The following is a 16,849-nucleotide window of genomic DNA, read 5'->3' as shown; positions in this document are numbered from 1 at the left end:
CGCCACTAGTAAGCATGACCTGGGAGAGGTCAAGGTGAGTGGCTTCCCAGGTCCAGTAGAGAGGAAGGACAAACTACCAGCTGCAGCAGAGACCCTTGGAGGGCTCAGGGAGGTCGTTCAATGCAGCGGGCGAGTGTGGGCTCTGGAGTCTGCCAGACCCGGATCTAAGGTCTGGCTCTGCCTCTGAGAGATGCGACTGGCTGCCTGCTTGTGTGCGCGTCTCTGAAGTGGTCCTGGATGGGCTGTTGGGAGGGCTCATCGGGATTATGCCTGTGAAGCACTTAAACACGGAGGGGGGAGCGGTGCTTACTGTCAATGTCCGTTACTGGTTCCACACAGGCCTCTGCGTGGGCCCCCAGGGGAGGTGGGTGAGAGAAAGATGCGTTGTGTGGGCAAGGGCCGGGAACTGCGAGTGGCAGGGGATTGAGAGGAGGGTCTCCTGGCTGGTGTCGTGGTCGGAGCCCAGAGCAGCCCTGTTGGCATCCTGAGGCCAGAGAGCCTCTCCCACAGGTGGACACCGGTGTCTGAGATGCCTGGAAGGGCAGCAGGTGGGTGGCAGGGACTGCTGACCTGTGTGTGTGTAAGTTTGGACCAAGAGGAAGAAGGTGGTGACCATGTGGTGCTGGCTGGGCCAACATGGGGGAACTCCAGTATACATGGTGCTTAATGTGAATGTCAGTTACTGGTTATACACAGGCCCCTTGAGCCCTTTTCGGGAGCATCCGAAACACTGGTGTGGGCTCTGCAGGGGCCAGGAAACCCAGTCGCTGGTGGGGCCTGTGCATTCTGTTCACCCACAGGGTTTACTGAGCATGTGCATTGTGCCGGGTCCCGTCCCAGTTCAACAGCTCTCTCCCTGGTCATGTGGGATGCAGGTCCCCAAACGGAAGGCTTCCTGGGGAAGGGCTTTTCCTGTTCACTGCCCAGCGCGGTGAGCCCACTGGGTCCCGGCTGAGGAAGGCGCTGACACAGGGACGCCTGAGCCTCCTCATCACCCCGAGTATACCGAGCAGAGTGCTGTTGGAGCAGGAACTAGGTGCGGGCTGCGGCGCAGAGTGTGAGCCAGGGACACGTTCCTCTCAGTCGGCAGCTAGTCATGATTGTAAAAATTTTATTCTCTTTAATAACAGTAATAATTCCACAAAAATTATACAAAGTACATTCAATACTCAGGGGTGGCGGGGACAGGAGGAGAGGAGGCCGGTTTGGCCTGGAAGCATCACCAGTCGACTCCAACCAAGGAAGCCCAGCTGGGCTGGGGGACATGGGGGTGGAGGTCCGATTGTAAAAAATAAATGTGGATCGGTTAAAAAAAAAAAAAAGCCCCAGTAAGGAAGCAGGGCGAGCGTGCACGTTCCTGGGGCGGGCGGGAGGCCGGCGCATGCTGCTGCTGGGGGCCGGCTTAGGCGGGCTCCGAGCTGGTGGGGGGCAGGTTTTTATGCTTGAAATACTGCACAACTTGCTGGGGCAGCTCCGCCAGCACGGCTTTGGCCAACGTTTCTTTTGCTGCCTGCAGGGTGGAGGGGGGTTGAGAGAGGAGAGAATACGGGTTACTGAGCAGTTGTGAGGGGCACTCTTCTCAGAGAGCTGCTCCCGAAGGCGTCCCTGGACAGATCGGCTGGGGCCAGGGCTGTCTAAACTGGCGTCCCTCATCCCTGGCCCTGCCTGAAGTCCCACCGTTAGCAGTACCTTCGCATTACATGTAACTCTTTTTTATTTTTTAATATATTTTTGTTGATCTCAGAGAGGAAGGGAGAAACATCTATGATGAGAGAGAATCATTGATCAGCTGCCTCTGCAAGACCCCCACTGGGGATCGAGCCCACAACCTGGTCATGTGCCCTGATGGGGAATTGAACCATGACCTCTTGGTTCATAGGTCGATGCTCAACCACTGAGCCACACCAGCCGGACTAGGTGTAACTCTTACCCTGAGCACTTGGGGTGCCTGGGAGTAACATTTTAGAAAGAATTTGTCAGTGGGGGGCTTTTCGGGTCAAGAGCCCTTGGGAGGCAAGCTGCTGCACAGCTTCCTCGTGTGGCAAACACATCCCCAGCACCATGGCTGGCATAAGTGGGCCGTGACTGGTTCACTGCTGAACACCCAGGCGCCGGGGGTGCTCAGTCACTGCGGGCGAGCATGAGCGATGGCCAGTGCCTGGCATTTGTCCTCAGACGGCTAATGCTCCAGAGAAGGAACTGAACCGTCTCAGGCAAACCCAGAGGAGACTGGGCAGGGATGTGAGACCACCAGGTACAACACAGAGTGGTCAGTTCTTTTGCTGTTGTTAATGCTCACCCGAGGATATTCTTCTGTTAATAGAGTGGAAGGGAGGGAGAGACAGAGAAAGAAACATCGATGTGAGAGTGACACATTGATTGGCTGCCTCCCAAACGAGCCCTTGGGGGGAGAGGGGGAACATGCCCTTGACGGGAATTGAACCCCTGACCTTCAGTTTGAGGACTGATGATCTATCCACTGAGCCAAACTGACTAGGGCAAGAGCAGTCAGTTCTTGCTGGGACTTGCTGAGCCAGAGCACGTGGAGGAAGGGGGTCGGGGGGTTGTCCTTATAGCTGAGAGAACTGAGGCCCAAAGAGGTCAAGGACTTGTCCAAGGCCACACAGTGCGCCTCTGGCCAGATAAGTTAGGCCACAGGCTGGCAGTACAGGGGTGGCATCTGAGAGGCTCCTCATGGGCCCGGCACAGCCTCCTGTGTGCCGACCTGGGGTCACCTGCACTTGGCACAGTCACTCCAGGAGCCAGTCCTCCCTGCAGAGGCCCTGAGGGAGATGAGCCATCCTGAGAGGGGCCTGGTTCCCATCTGGGACGTGAGGCGGCCGGGCCAGGTGTACGAGGAAAGCCTCTCACCTCTAGGCCTTTGCTCTTGCCCCTCTGTCTCCTGAAATCTGCCTCACGCGGGTAACTGACTTCTGGTCGGAGTTAGAGGGCAGGTCCTCCGAAGCCAGTGTTCACAGTATCACATGGTCTTATCCAGGGCAGGGCCTGACATGGCACCTGGCACTTAATAGGCCCGCAGGAAGTGTTCAGCCAATGGAGCTGAGGATGGAGGAGCCAAGGACTGGGCAGACAATACCAAGATCTTCATCCTTGGTTTTTATGGCCCTTGGGGCCCAGTGACACCCCCGTCCCCAGCCTGGCCCCCACTCACGTTGCGGAACTCTCGGAAGGGCACGAACTGCACGATGTCTCGGGCCGCCTCCTCCCCAGTGTGGGAGCGCAGCCTGCGGCTGTCCCCGTCCAGGAACTCCATGGCAGCGAAGTCGGCGTTGCCCACGCCCACGATGATGATGGACATGGGCAGCTTGGAAGCCTGCACCACAGCGTGCCGTGTCTCCTCCATGTCACTGATGACGCCGTCCGTGATGATGAGGAGGATGAAGTATTGCTGTGGGGAGGTCAGTGGGCACTCAACAGGGCCCTGAGGGCCCTTCCCCCTCCCATCCCATCCCCGCCCTTCACAGCCCTCTGACCCATGGGAGGAAGTGACTCCACAGCTGTCTCCGGGTCCCAGCCACCTCCAGCACTGCGGCCCCTGCAGCCCTCTTGTCTGTTTAAAGCGCGACCCAGTCTCAGCCCGAGACTTCGTTTTCAACTCAGCTCTGTCCTTGGCACCCTCTGGCCCCTTTCTGGGGGAACTCAGTTTTCCCTCCATAAATCGAGGAGCCCTCGGAGCTGCCTAATCTCCACTTAGAGCTTTTGCCTTTTACGCCGACCCTTCCGCTTCTCAGGAGAGGAAGTTGGGGCCCAGGCCAGCCAAGGTTGTGGACAGCAGGCCCAAGTCAGCCCCCAGGTCAGCATTTGGCCACCTTCACACCCGTTTGCTCCCTGAGGGACGTACAGGGGATACAAGTTCAGCCCCTGGGCGGCCTTGCTCTCCTGCCTGTCCCCCAAGCACACTGGAAGGAGGGAGGGGGTGAGCCACATGGAGGCCTGAACCCATGATCCGAATCCCAGTCCTGGCAGTAGTAGCTGGCTCCTGCACTGTGCCTTTAAGAGATCAAACCCTTGACTGGGGATACCTGTTGCTATGGAGATGGTGGCCTGAACCCCTGCAGTGGAGGGCTGCTGCTGCCAGCCCCCCAACCCAGCAACCCTTCCCTAAGTCGGGTGCTTCCATCCCACCAGAAATATTCCCGGGCACCCCGCTGGCAAGAAGACAGGAACTGAGAGGCCTGGCGATGAGGCCTCCCATCCTCCATCCCTCGCGGCCCTGTTGGCTCCCCATGCAGTCAGCCACACGTCTGCCCTGGGAGACCTGGAGCGCGCAGGCCTGAGCTCCCTCAGCCCTGTCCTGGGAGGTGGGCACGCACAGGGCCTGGGCTGCTGCAGGGCAGTGGGCACCAGCTATCTGGGTGAGGAAGTCCCTGTGGACACAGGGCCTGCACAGGCCCTCCCTGGCACCTTCCCACTGCAAGTCTCCTTTAGAGAGAAGATGCACTGAGTGAGGTTAAGTGACTTCAGGCCTCCCAGCCAGTCTCAATTCTGAACCAAGCCTAGCTGACTCCAAAGTTGGGGTTCTTCCCACAGCGCCCTCCTTTGCCTGCACTGTCTCTCCAGGAGTAGGGCCTTCACCCTCACCCAGCACCCTAGCGTCAGGAGGCCAGAATGTCCGACACAGCAGCCCAGGGCGAGGTCCAGAGCCGTGGCACTGGACTTTCACCTGCTCCTGGGTGCCAACCGTCGCGTCACAATGCCCACACTCACGTTTGTCCTCAGCTTGGGGTCACCAGCCTTGGCGATGGAAGTCCCGGGCTCCTTGCCCATCACGGGCAGAGCCCAGGCTGTCCAGGAGCCTCTAGGGTTCATTACAACCCCAGGGGTCCATGCCCCCCCCCCCCAAGATAGCTCAGAAGGGACCTGGGAGGGGCTGTGGACGGGGAGAATGAAGGGCAGAGTCGGGCAGTAGGAGGGGGGAAGGGGCTCTGCTGTCCCCACAGACAATCCTGGTCGGCGCTACCCTAAGATGTCCCACCTCCATGGGAGCCTTTCCTGGTTTACTTCCGCCTGGCGCACCCTTCCCAGCCTCAGCTCCCAAACCCACCTGAGTGTCTCCCGCTCCGTCCCAAGCAGATGTGAAGGCCTCCCAGCCGTGAGCTCTTTCCACTGCAGCGTTGCCCATGGGGCACCTCCTTGGGGCACCCGCCCCTCCCCCACACCCTGAGCAATCCTCAGGATAGCCCCCTGTACCCTCTTCTCCACCTCACAGGCCATCTCACCCTGTCTGTGCTCCAGAAACAGCCCATCACTGTCAGGTTGAACCCCAAACCCAGACTCCCAGCACCCTTCAGGGACTGCCCTGCATCCTCTGCCTTTGCCGGAGGCTCTTTGGGTTTCTAGGGCTGTAACCAGCCACCAGCCCATTTAACGTTGTGATGTGATTGATAAGAAACTGACTTGACCACACGATTCCGATCAGTCTGCACTCCCTGGCTTATTTCTGAGAAGTGGGTTTGCCGAGGGCCCTGGGGTAGGAGTGGGAGGGGGAAATTCCCAGGGTCCAGGCTGCTTCCCAGGTCCCCTCCACGGGAACACCAGACACCTAGGCGGCCAACCAGGATGGGCCATGGACAAGATGGCCCGGGTGTTATGGGCCAGAGCAGAGGGGGAAATGAAGGCCCCGTGGTAAGAGTCCCCTGGCCCCACCAGAACCTCTTAACACCCTTCAGTGGCTCCCCACTGCCCTCAAGCGCAGATTCAGATTCCTCACCACCCTCCACGGCCCAGTAGGAGCTGGCTCAGCCCTCTCCCACCACACCATGCCTACAGGCTTTGCACATGCTGTTCCCTCTGCCTGAGGTGCTCCACGTGCATGTACACACATGTTCACACATGCAGGTGCACACACACAACTCGAGGCTAGCTCTCAAGCATCCTCCAAGTCTCAGCCTGGACATCACTTTTCCAAGAAGCCTTCCTGCGCCCTCTGGGTCGGGTGCCACTTTTATGACTCTACTTCTGTCACCGCAGGTTTAATCGCCTTACATCTCGGTTGCTGCTCTCTGGCCCGGCCCCCCACTAGACTGCAGGCTCTGGGAGGACAGAGGCCATGTCTTGCGTATCACAGTGCCCCCCCCCTCCCCCATACTACACAGAAATATTCTCAGTAAAGACGGGTTGTGTGGCCCAGCCGGTGTGGCTGACCATCGACCTATGAGCCAGGAGGTCATGGTTCAAATTACGGTCAGAGCACTTGCCCAGGTTGTGCGCTCGATCCCCAGTGGGGGGGCGTGCAGGAGGCAGCTGATTGATGATTTTCTCATCATTGATGTTTCCATCTCTCTCCCTCTCTGAAATCAATAAAAAATATATTTAAAAACAAAAGATGTGTTGTGTGAATGAATGGAGTACAGCTCTGCCTAGAGAGACACTTCCTACCACCTGCTCTCTTTCCTGTGCGTGGGCATGCATGTGCGTGTGCCTGGGAACAGGGCGGGTGAAGCCACACCAAGCGTTCCCCCCAAAGCAGCTGTATAAAAGCATCAGTTAATGCACCGATTGTTTTCTTCTGCCTCGGGCCTAAATGTGCCCGGCATCACCAAATGCTGGCCCAAGAGACGGCCCCAGAAGACGCAGCCACCCACACTCCGAGCGCTCATGGTGCGTGGGGCTCTGTGCTGAGCCATGTGCATGCTCATCTGGCTGAATCCTCCCCGTGCTGCTAGCAGGCAAGTGCTGTGCCGTCACCTGCAGTGCTCAGGTGAGCAAACAGGTCCGAGAGCTTAAGCAACCTGCGGGTCACACAGCCATGATGTGGGGGCGCTGGCGTATGAACAGGGTTTTGGGGGCTCCCAGAGCTTGGGACTGTAGGAAATGGACCTCTGTGATCCATCTTCACATGGCTGGCTTTTGAGGGCATTTGCTGAATTTCCCCAGGGCAAACAGAATGGAGGGAGGAGGGACCAAGAACTGCCTGTGGGTTAGCCAGCATCCTGGTGGAAACCCCGGGGTGTCTGCCTCAGCTAGACAGGGGAGGTGGAGGCAGCTAGAAAGGCCTCAGTCCAATTTTTCTTTTTTTTAATGGCCCAGTGGGAGACAGCAAGACCTAGGCAACATGTGAGGAGACGGGTGACCCCATAGTACTCAGCTTCAGCCCAATTTTTCTTTTTTTAATGGCCCAGTGGGAGACGGGAAGACCTAGGTGACATGTGAGGAGATGGGTGACCCCATAGTACTCAGCCAATGAGGAACCGGAGGAGGGACTAAATTAATAGGCTGTGCTGGCTGCACCAGGTGTGCCTGTACAATGGGACGGACGCCCCCTCTCAGAGGGTATTGAAGGTCTCATTTTCACCATCCTTCTGTCTCTGAGTCCGTCATTTGAATTCAGACAGGTGAGCCATTTCTCACAGGGCCGAACCATCGGACAGCCCACGGCCCCCATACTTTGTGCAAGGTGAGACGGGACCCAGGACTGGGAAGAAGTAGAGACCTATTAGTAGCCATTCTTGGTGTAAGAGGAGCCAATGGAGACGCCCTGGCCCCTCTCCTGCAGCCCAGAGATGGATGGAGACGCCCGAGCTGGGGTGGGCAACAGGAGGGAGCTGGCTCCCAAGGGAGGACCAGGTCACCATAACGTGGCTGGAGTGCTGGGAGGATTAGGGCTGGTCAGGATGCAGACCAGAACACACAGGCACCTCCTGGCCCTCCCCGGGCCCAGGCTCCCCCCACAGACCTAGGATCCAGCCAGAGGGCGGTAGGGGCCCCACCTCCACCTCAGTCCTACCAGCTCTCAGCAGGTGAAAGGGCCTAGTGAGGGCTGCTGGCTTCCTTCCTACTCCCCCTCCTGGTTTTTCCCTTAAACAAGAATGCGGGTCTTTTTTCCATTCCTTTGAAAGCTGGCTCCGGCGGATAATAGCTGGGCAGGACAATGGCCTGGCTGGCTGCAGGCATCCAAACAATTCCAGCCCAAAGCCCCAGGAATTTTATGAAAAGCCACTCCCAGGCCAGTCCCAGACACTGTCCCATTCAGGTTGCCCCAGATGCTCCCAGCACCCCCGCAGCTTTCCCTCTCCCTTTTCAGAAAGGAAACAGGCTCCGAGCTGGGGCGGGGCTGGGCCCCTACTCACCGTGGCTGTCTGCTGCTGCGTGGCCTGGGCCGCAAACCGGGCCACGTGGTTGACGATGGGAGAGAAGTTGGTGGGACCGTAGAAGCGGATGTGGGGCAGGCAGGCCGAGTATGCCTGGGCGATGCCGTCCACGCCTGCCTCAGAGACCAGAGTCTAGGTCAGCCCATGCCTTCTCTCATCCCAATTGCTTACCCCGAATGCCCCTGCTGGAAGCTACCGGAGGGCGGGGCCGGGCGGTATAAAGAGCCCCGAATGTGGAGTCAGACGGACCTGAGTTCAAATCTTACCTTTGCACCTTCTCAGCAGTGTAACCTGCGGCAAGTTTAATCTTTCTGAGTCCGTTTCCCGTTCATGAGACTGATAATCTACCTTTGGGCAGTTGGCGGGAGGGGGTGCAGCAGGCTTGGAAAAGCCTGCGATGACACGTCAGGGCCCCGGGGAGCCATCAGGAAGTCCATTTGGGACACGCTGTGGCTTTTGCTCGGGCTCGCTGGGGGCACTGAGCTGCTTCCCCCGCCCCTGCACACAGTAGGTTCTCTGTCTGTAAACAGCCACCATTCTGAGCCCGAGAATATCCCGCCTGCCCTGTGGTCCTCTCTAGCAGGTCTCTGGCCAGCAGTGAGGGTGACTAACAGGCACTTGGACAAAATATCTCTGGAGACCCGCCCCAAACCAGACAGGGGTGCAGGGTCAACTTGTGGCTTCTGAGTCTCGGCATCATCCCCAAGTTGGGGACTTAATGCCTTTCCCTTCCAAGTACAAGCCAGGCCAGCTTTGGGGCTCCCCCACGAAGGGGGGTGCCTCAGCCAGGCCAAATCCTAGGCTGAAAGTCCCATGATGGCAGGACCGCCCTCTTCCATACCCACCCGGGGCTCCTCTTCCTCCTCCAGTACTTTCCTGACTGACTCTGAGGCTTTGGGGTACGGGCTGAGCACAGACTGCCCGCCCACTGCCTGCCCCAGGCAACCTTCAACCTTTGGGTGCCTAGGCTCTCTGTGAAAGGCGGAGTGGGGCAGGGCCAGGCCTTCCCAGCCAGAGCTGGCAGGAGGTGAGAGGCAGGGATGTAATCTGCCACCCTTACCCCGTCCTGGTCTACCCAGGGCTTCCGGTCAGCGCTCTCCGGAATTCTCACCTGACCGCAGTGATGTGAGCTAAGCAGCTATCACATCTCCTAGGGCAGGTGAGAAGCCAAAGGCTCAGAGTGCAGGGATCTCGCCAAGGTCACACAGCCAGGAAAGGGCAGCAGCTACTCTTGAACCCAGGACCGCCCGACTCCAACCTGCAACTCCAGCCCACATCTTGCTCGTGTTGAGAAAGCCGGAGGGGGAGGGGAGAGGAGGAAGGTATGGAAGCCTGTAGGCCTGTACTCCGCCCTCCCTCCGCCCAGGAAGGTGACCCAGCGCAAACCCAGGGCAGGTGTGGGAGGCTGGACGCTCACCTGAGCAGAAGGGGTTGGTGGGGTTGAAGTTGATGGCAAACTCATGGGAGACCTGAAATGCAGAGAAGATGCTCAGCTGGCGGCCTCCTGGCCCCAAGCCTGGTCCCAGGCCACCCCCTGCTGCGCCCAGACACCCTCTGTGGGCACCTGGCTCTTTACTGCTCCCCTCCCCAAGGTCAGGGCTACTGATGCCCCCACATCTGCTTAACCTCCTCTGAGCCACACGGAGAGGGCCCCCAAGACCCCTCCACACCACCCCAAACCGTCGTCAGGATCGGGGCTGCCTGAGTGGGCAGAGGTGCCTCTGAGGCGGCCGGCCTAGGAGCGCTCGGAATGCCCGTCATCACCAGCTCTTGTGTGCGCTGGGGCCAGAACGAGTTCCCCTGCATCACCGGCTGCCCCGCACACCCTGTCACCATTGCACCCCGACCATGGGGAACACACACGCACCAGAACTAGACCCCATCAGGGCTGCAGGTGGGACTGGGTGGCTGCAGAACCCCGGGCCTCAGGAGAGCCAGAGCTCAGAAGGGGGTCCCCCCACTCTCCCTCCTCCAGCCGGTTCAAACTCCCCACTCAGCCCCCTTCCCTACCTCGTGCCATGCCCCGTGTTCCTGCTTCGCAAACACCCCCTCGCTCCTTCCTCGCATCGCCCAGTGGGGAAAGACCAGTTATTACCCCATTTTTTAGATGATGAAACAGACGCAGCGCAGACTAGGATGTGCCCGTGCTCTCCCGTCTATGGAAGGCCAGGCTGCCACCTGCGCTCACTTTGCATAAACCCACGGACCTCAGCAGGTGCCCCTGCCTTGCGTTGAGGGTTTTAATTAGGCGGGTGAAGAGTCGGGCCCAGGGGGAGCTCCCGTCTGGGCACAGACCACCCCAGACACACGCGTTAGCTCCTGACACCACAGTGGAGGCGCTGGGAGTCCAATGCCCCCACTTCACAGACCAACACACTGAGGCCCGGAGAGGGGAAGCCAGGTGCCAAGGCTACGCGGCAGAACAGGCCAGAGACGCAAGCCCCTCACGCCTTGAGATGGGGTTGGACACCAGCCCTTGGGGAGCCCTCCTGCGCCGAGAGGGGAGGGTGGGCAGGAGGCCCCAGGAGGAGCCCCCTCCCTCCTCAGGGGGTGCGGGGTTCTGTTCTTTGCTCCTTCAGCCCTAAGTGCCTGGCATGGAGCCAGTCCCTGGGTGCCCCTCTTGGGCTCTGGCCCTGCCCAGGTCCCCATTCCTCTGTCCCAGTCTGGGCTCCAGGTGTAGGGCCGCTCCCCCAGGTCCTCGTTGCCATGGCAACTTCATGAGCCTCTACAGAGATCTGGAGGGGGGCTTGCATGGAGGGGGCTGAGAGAGGAAAACGGTTGCCAGGGAAACAGGTCTCCCTTGGGCCCACGATTTCCTACAAAATCAGATTTTAGGAGATTTTAGAGACCAAGGGGGGAAAGTCCCCCCTGATAGGGGGGGACTGATATTTACCTTTCTCAGCCTCCCAACCTCTTCATGCCCAACTCCTTTCCTCTCTTTGGGGGAGGGCGTGGCCTGGGGTCAAGTGGGTGGGGCTGTGGGAGGTCAGCCTCCACCTCGGGCCTCTCAGGTTACCTACTGGCAGCTGCTCCATTTCTCAGGTGGCAACACTGAGGCTCAGAGAGGGCCAAGGGATGCCTGGGTCACATAAGTGAGCCACAGCGGGGCCAGGAACAGGCCTGGGGGACAGGTGTCCGCGCTGCCCGTGCACAGCCCCTCCCACACGTGTTGCCCTGGTTTGCCTGAAAAACGCCGGTACACAACCAGCTGCCCGGAGGCCACACCAAGCCGATTAGGGGCCCCTGGGGACCGGCTGGGCACAGGTCTTTGTCCTGGGGCTCCCCGTGGCCCGTGACAACCAATGGTCCCCGTTCACCTCACCTGGCCCTCTCCGGGCCCTGCTCCGTGAGTTACTTAAGACACCGCTCCCTGTGGCCCTGGCAGAGGCAGGACTGGAGAGGGAGGCTCAGATGGTAGAGGGAGCCGACCTCAGAGCTGCCCTCCATAAGCCTCCGTTTCCCCACCCAGGCCTTCTTTCTGCCCCATCTCTCCCTTCATCTAACTCTGACTCCTTTCCAAGGTCCAAGCCCTCAGCCCCTGCCTCGGCCAGGGAGGAACAGAGACCCCAGCACAGGGAGCCAGTCCTCCTAGCTCCTCCCAGCTTCAGAACCAACACCTCTGCCTACACAGGCCCTGGGCCCCAAATTCACTGTCAACAAACACACACCCCAAGTGCATACTGGAGCAGGCGCACAGCGCGGAGGAAGCCAGTGCCCCCTCCCCCCCAGCACTGAGCCCACACAGTCAGAAGTGACCACAGGTCCCTGAGGACAGTGCCCCGCAGGGAGAAGGCCCCATGGCACAGAAGGCCTGGCGATGGGGTTGCTCTCTCCCTGAGAAGCGCTGTGGGAAGTGAGTGAAAGGGAGCAACAGGCTGGGGAAGGCCCCATGCAAAGGCCCTGGGGTGGGAAGGCAGAAAGAGGCTCCTGGCAGGAGCAAGGCCACTTAGAATGAGAGGGAGGGGGCGTGCCAGGAGCGGTCAGGCCCGGCAGGGAGGATGGGACAGAGTTCTCTGTCCTCTCCCCACCTGGTTCCGTGGTTCCGGCCTCCCTCCGGGCAGCGCCGGGGCACTCCAGCCTGGCCAAGCCCCGGTCTCCCAGGAGTGGCCCTGTGACATTTTCAAGGAGGCTTTTGCGCAAGAGAACATCTCACGGAGCGGAGCGGTTCTCTGAAAGCTGGCTGGTGTCCTAGCAACAGGCTCCTGCTGGGCCTGCCAACACCAGCCCTCCCTGCCCCCTCTGCCCACTGCACTGGCACCGTTTTGGTCCTGCAGGACCCTGACCCCTGCCGCAGGATGGCCAGCAGGTCCCGTAGCCACTCTCTGAAGTTCCAGGTGAAAACCATCCTCCCTGGGGGAGAAGGGGGGGTGGGAAGCGAATGCTCATTCTGGAGAGGGCATGCGCCGCAAGCAACGTGGACAGGCGGGCACGCTGGCTGGGACAGACACGCAGGGGGAGGAGCCCCCGTGCGCCACCCCCCCCCCTCCCCCCCCCCCCCCCAGGCCTCTCATCAGAGGGGCTGCAGCTTCTGAGAATCAACCTCAGAGTCCATCTGCCAGGCTGGAATCGAGGGCCCTGTTGCAAATGGGACCTTGGGCAGGTCACCTGAACCTCTGTTCTTTCACCTGCAAAATGGCCATCGTCCCTTCTCTCCATCCCTCCATCCTGCCCACCCTCACCCCAGCCAGTCCCCGCTCAGCAGCCAGCCTTCAAAAGTGCCAACTGGATTGTAACCCTCCAGGTGGACCCCGCAGCAGCCCCCACTGCTCATTAATATGCGTTTGAGGCCCTGCAGGGCTTGCCCCCCACCCTCTAGCCTCCTCTCTCTCCGTCCTGCCATCTTCCACAGACAGTCCATCACGCCCACCTTCCCTCTGTTCCTCCAACTGGCCTGCTTCCTCTGCCGCCCAGACTTTGACAGGCTGTTCTCTCTGCCACGCTCCCTGCCCCAGCACCACCCCCACTCACTCTGAGAATCCTTATTTTCCCTTCCCCTCTTGGCTTAGACCACGCCTCCTCCGGGAAGCCTTCCTTGATATTCCCAGGCGGGGGTTGGGGCCCTCCTCTAGCCTATGCTGTCCCATCTCCGCACTCATGACCCTGCCTGTCTTTAGGGTTGCCAGACAGAACACAGATGCCCAGTTAAATTTGAATCTCAGATAAATAATGGATATTTTCGTATAAGCATTTCCCAGACAATATTTAGGACATGGTTATACTAAAAAAAAAACACACCTTGTTAATCTGAAATTCATTGGGTGTCTTGTGTTTTTACGGTCCCCACGCACCCACCTCCGTCCTGTGGACCAGCATCCACTTGCCATCATCCCCGGGCTTATAGAACTCGAGGAACGGGTCCGACTTCCCGAAGAGGTCCTGGAGGGAGCGGGAGGTGCAGGTGAGGGGGGCGCAGCTGCCACATTCAGCCGGGAGAGGGTTTGTGGCCAGCTGCCTCCCCCGCCCAGGGTCAGGGGGCCCACCCCGCTGAGTTGGGTACTGGGGGGCAGACAGCGTCCCTGTCCTGCTCCGTGGGAGGCTCAGGATGAGAAAGGAGCATGGGTTTGGGGGCAACTCAAAGGCAGGGCAGCTGGGCCAAGCGCCAGACCCTTCCAAAGCAAATTTTGGGAAGATACACTCACATCCCATCTCGGCCAAGAGTCCGGCTTCACCTACCTTCCAGTCTGGGGGTAACTGGGCCCCGAACCCTAGAGCGGGAAACATCTTATCACTGATAAGAGAGAGGAGAAAAAAATCACCGTGAGACCACGGGACAGGGGCTGCACCCACCCGCCCTCGCCCTTCCCACGCCCCTCCCCAGAGCTGGGCCCTCTGTCTTGCGCTCACAGAGAAAGCTCACCCCCTCTAGCCAAACTCTGTTCAAAGGACCCTCAAGCGCAGACGTGCCTCTGGGTGGCTGGTGTGGTTGACCCCATCTATACTGTGGCAGACACAGAGCGTCTCACCAATGGGCCTGCATGCAGCTTCTAGATCCTTCTCACACGGGGCCTCATGCAGCCGCTAAACCAGGCACGATGGAAGTGAAAGGCACTGGCTCACTCAGCCTTCCTTCAAGGCTGGGAAAGTTCTCTCCTTTGGGGAGAACCCTGGTTGGCGGTCAAGGCCCTCATCTCATTTCCACCTGCCCTCCCTCACACCCTGTCCCCCCAGCTCTGGCCAATGACCACTGGCCACTCCACCTTCAATCCTGTGCGCCCCCTCCTGGAACACCTCTCCTCCATCTGTTCCCCGTGGCGAGCTCCTCCTCATCCGTTAAGGCCCAATTCCAATGGCCCCTTCTCTCTGGGGGTTTCCCCGATACCCCGAGCTCCCTCTCTCTCTGGAGCTCCCGTAGCTCCTGCCTCACTTGTAAACTGGTCTGTGGAAACCCCAGTGATTTCTCCCCCATCTTCGCGCTCAGGTAGAAACCCCCCCGAGGCGGGGCCACGTCTCAGCTGTGTGGGCTGGAGCCGAGCCGAACGGACGTGCGAGTCCCTCCCCTGCTCACCTGTCGTAGTCCTGAATGATCTGCCCCACGGCCCAGATGGCCGACAGGTACTCGTTGCTGCCCATGGGATTGATGTAGTGCAGAGAGGAGGGGTCGAGGGGATTCCCGTTGGAGGCTGTGAAGTCTATCCCCACCTGCAGGGTGGGCAGGAGACCCCCCGGTGTGAGCAGAGACCCCAGCTCCCCTTCTCACCCACGGGGAACAGAGAGGCTGACGGGACACGGGGAGCCCGCTCCTCTCCCATAGGCGGTCTGACACCTGTGTCACTCCTCTGGCTCTCACGCCAGCTGTGGCTCACCGTGGCCTGAGCATAAAGTCTATTGTCCAGACGGGGTGCAGAGCCAACTTAGAGCCCAAATCCCTTCCCTCCCACCCTCCCAGCTCCCCGGCTCCAGTCTCCAGGCCTCTATCCTGAGGCTCCCGCCACCTACAGAGCCAGGCAGGCCCCCATTTCTCCCAGACACTCACCCACCCCAAGCCAACTCCTCTCACCCCTCAGACCACCAAGGGGCCTGGGACCTGAGGCTGCCAGGTAGGGCAGTGCCCACCTGCCCAATCAGACCTGCAGGCAAGACGCATGCCCAGCAGAACTGGGTCCAGAGCTGGGCACTGGGCACCGGGCAGGTGCCCCGCAGGGACTGGGGCTGACAGTGGCCAGGGATCCGGGCTCTACCAGCTCTCAGCCTTGAGGGAAGCCCAGCCCAGACCTTGCAGGGCAGCACAGAGGGGCAGGCACTGCCCGGCAGGGGAGGGTTAGGACAGGGATCCCAGGGGGAGACGGCCACCTTAGGACTCCGTGGCTGTGGAGCGGGTTGGCTCCCTGAGGTCAGGGTGGCATGTCTTCGTCTTCGAGGGACCCCGGCAGGGACACAGCCTAGAGCCTGGCACCCAGGAGGTGCTCGGTGCCCATCTGCTGAGTGGGCACATGCATGCGGGAGGAATGGGACTGCCTGGCCTCCCTGAGGGTGAGGGGGCAGCGGTGACCAGACAATTACAGTCAACAGGGCCAATCCCCCAACCCCATTAACCCTGCAGCTGACCTCCAGGCCTCAGGGACCTAGAGGTGGTGATGGAGGTGGGTGAGGCAGGTGGGGAGGTGGACAGAGCATGGGACCAGCAGGTTCTCCCCTGGGCTGGAGGCTCCCCTGGGGGTGAGGAACCGGGACAGAAGTCTGCAGGGCACACTCCAGGCCACAGGAGAGGAACGAGTCCTTCCCAGCAGTATTTACTGAGCGTCTGCTCCGTGCTAGGCGCTGGAGGTCGGAGCAGAAACGTAAGCTAGAGGTGGGACAACAGGGATGAGCAAGAAATGCTTCAGATCATCTCAGAGCGGCGAGTGTCCTGAAAAGGATGAACCAGAAAGAGCAACAGGGAAGACAAGGTCCCTCACAGGGCAACCTCCATGTCCCGCCTGCAGGATGGCAAGGCGGCCTCCAGAAGGTTCCAGGAAAGAGAGTTCCTGAAGGCGTTGGTGGTATAGTGGTGAGCATAGCTGCCTTCCAGGAAAGAGAGTTCCAGGCAGAAGGAACAGCAAATGCAAGACCTAAGGCAGAGCGGGGGTTTGGCATGTGGGGGGAAGAGTGAGCATCGGTGTGGAAAGAGCGGAGCAAGGAGGAGGGAGGGAGCAGGTGAGGCAGGAAGGCCTGTGGCCAGCGAGGGGGAAGTTGGCTTTTTCCTTCCCAAGGGGTGTTGCCAGAAAACTCTGTGGGCTGGGCAGCCACGCGCTGACCTGCAGCTAAGCCCGGACTCAGGCCCACCCGCCAGGGCAGACACAGCCTGGGCCCCGGAAAGTCCCTCTTGCATGACCCTCACTGGGGAGGGGGGAGCCTTACGGTGAACATGAGCTGGCAGCCTCCCAGGATGTAGTCCAGGAAGGAGTAGTCCCGGTTTATCTGCAAGGAATCGGGGAGTCAGTGGGGCCCTGCCCTGCCCGAGGGCTGGCCCTCCACTGGGCCACACTCTCCACAGATGACCTTGAAGCCGCTGCTCTGTACCCTGAAACCTCAGAAGGGTCAAGGAGACCAAAAGAGGCAGACGACAGAACTGGACCTGATTACAACAAAACCCAGATCTCTAGGACAAAGCACTCAGAGCAAGGGTTCCCAGTGGGGACACACACACACACACACGCACACGCACATGCACACACGCACGCACATGCACAAAAATGATTGCAGGCGGGGGTCCCAGGACCCAGCACATCAGTTACACCTACTAATTGTATGGCAGAGAA

General features: G+C 59.9%; 1 protein-coding gene across 2 annotated transcripts in view; it reads right to left on the bottom strand.

Annotated features, from left to right (window-relative positions):
* Window positions 1–1,091: 1,091 nt before the first annotated feature.
* CPNE2 (copine 2) overlaps window positions 1,092–16,849 on the bottom strand; it is a 39,472-nt gene continuing 23,714 nt past the window's right edge. For both annotated transcript variants that reach the window (XM_015558904.1, XM_015558908.1), the window contains 7 exons: window positions 16,449–16,508; window positions 14,617–14,750; window positions 13,785–13,839; window positions 9,529–9,580; window positions 8,091–8,224; window positions 3,173–3,409; window positions 1,092–1,510 (listed from right to left, as the gene is read on the bottom strand). In XM_015558904.1, coding sequence (XP_015414390.1) covers window positions 1,403–1,510; window positions 3,173–3,409; window positions 8,091–8,224; window positions 9,529–9,580; window positions 13,785–13,839; window positions 14,617–14,750; window positions 16,449–16,508 — 780 coding nt within the window. In that variant the 3' untranslated portion in view covers window positions 1,092–1,402. The remainder of the gene's footprint in view (window positions 1,511–3,172; window positions 3,410–8,090; window positions 8,225–9,528; window positions 9,581–13,784; window positions 13,840–14,616; window positions 14,751–16,448; window positions 16,509–16,849) is intronic.

The sequence above is a fragment of the Myotis davidii genome, unplaced genomic scaffold (assembly GCF_000327345.1).
Source record: "Myotis davidii unplaced genomic scaffold, ASM32734v1 scaffold590, whole genome shotgun sequence".
NCBI classification, from domain to species: domain Eukaryota; kingdom Metazoa; phylum Chordata; class Mammalia; order Chiroptera; family Vespertilionidae; genus Myotis; species Myotis davidii.
The sequence above is the reverse complement of the archived record's forward strand: the minus strand, read 5'-3'. Positions and strand labels throughout refer to the sequence as shown.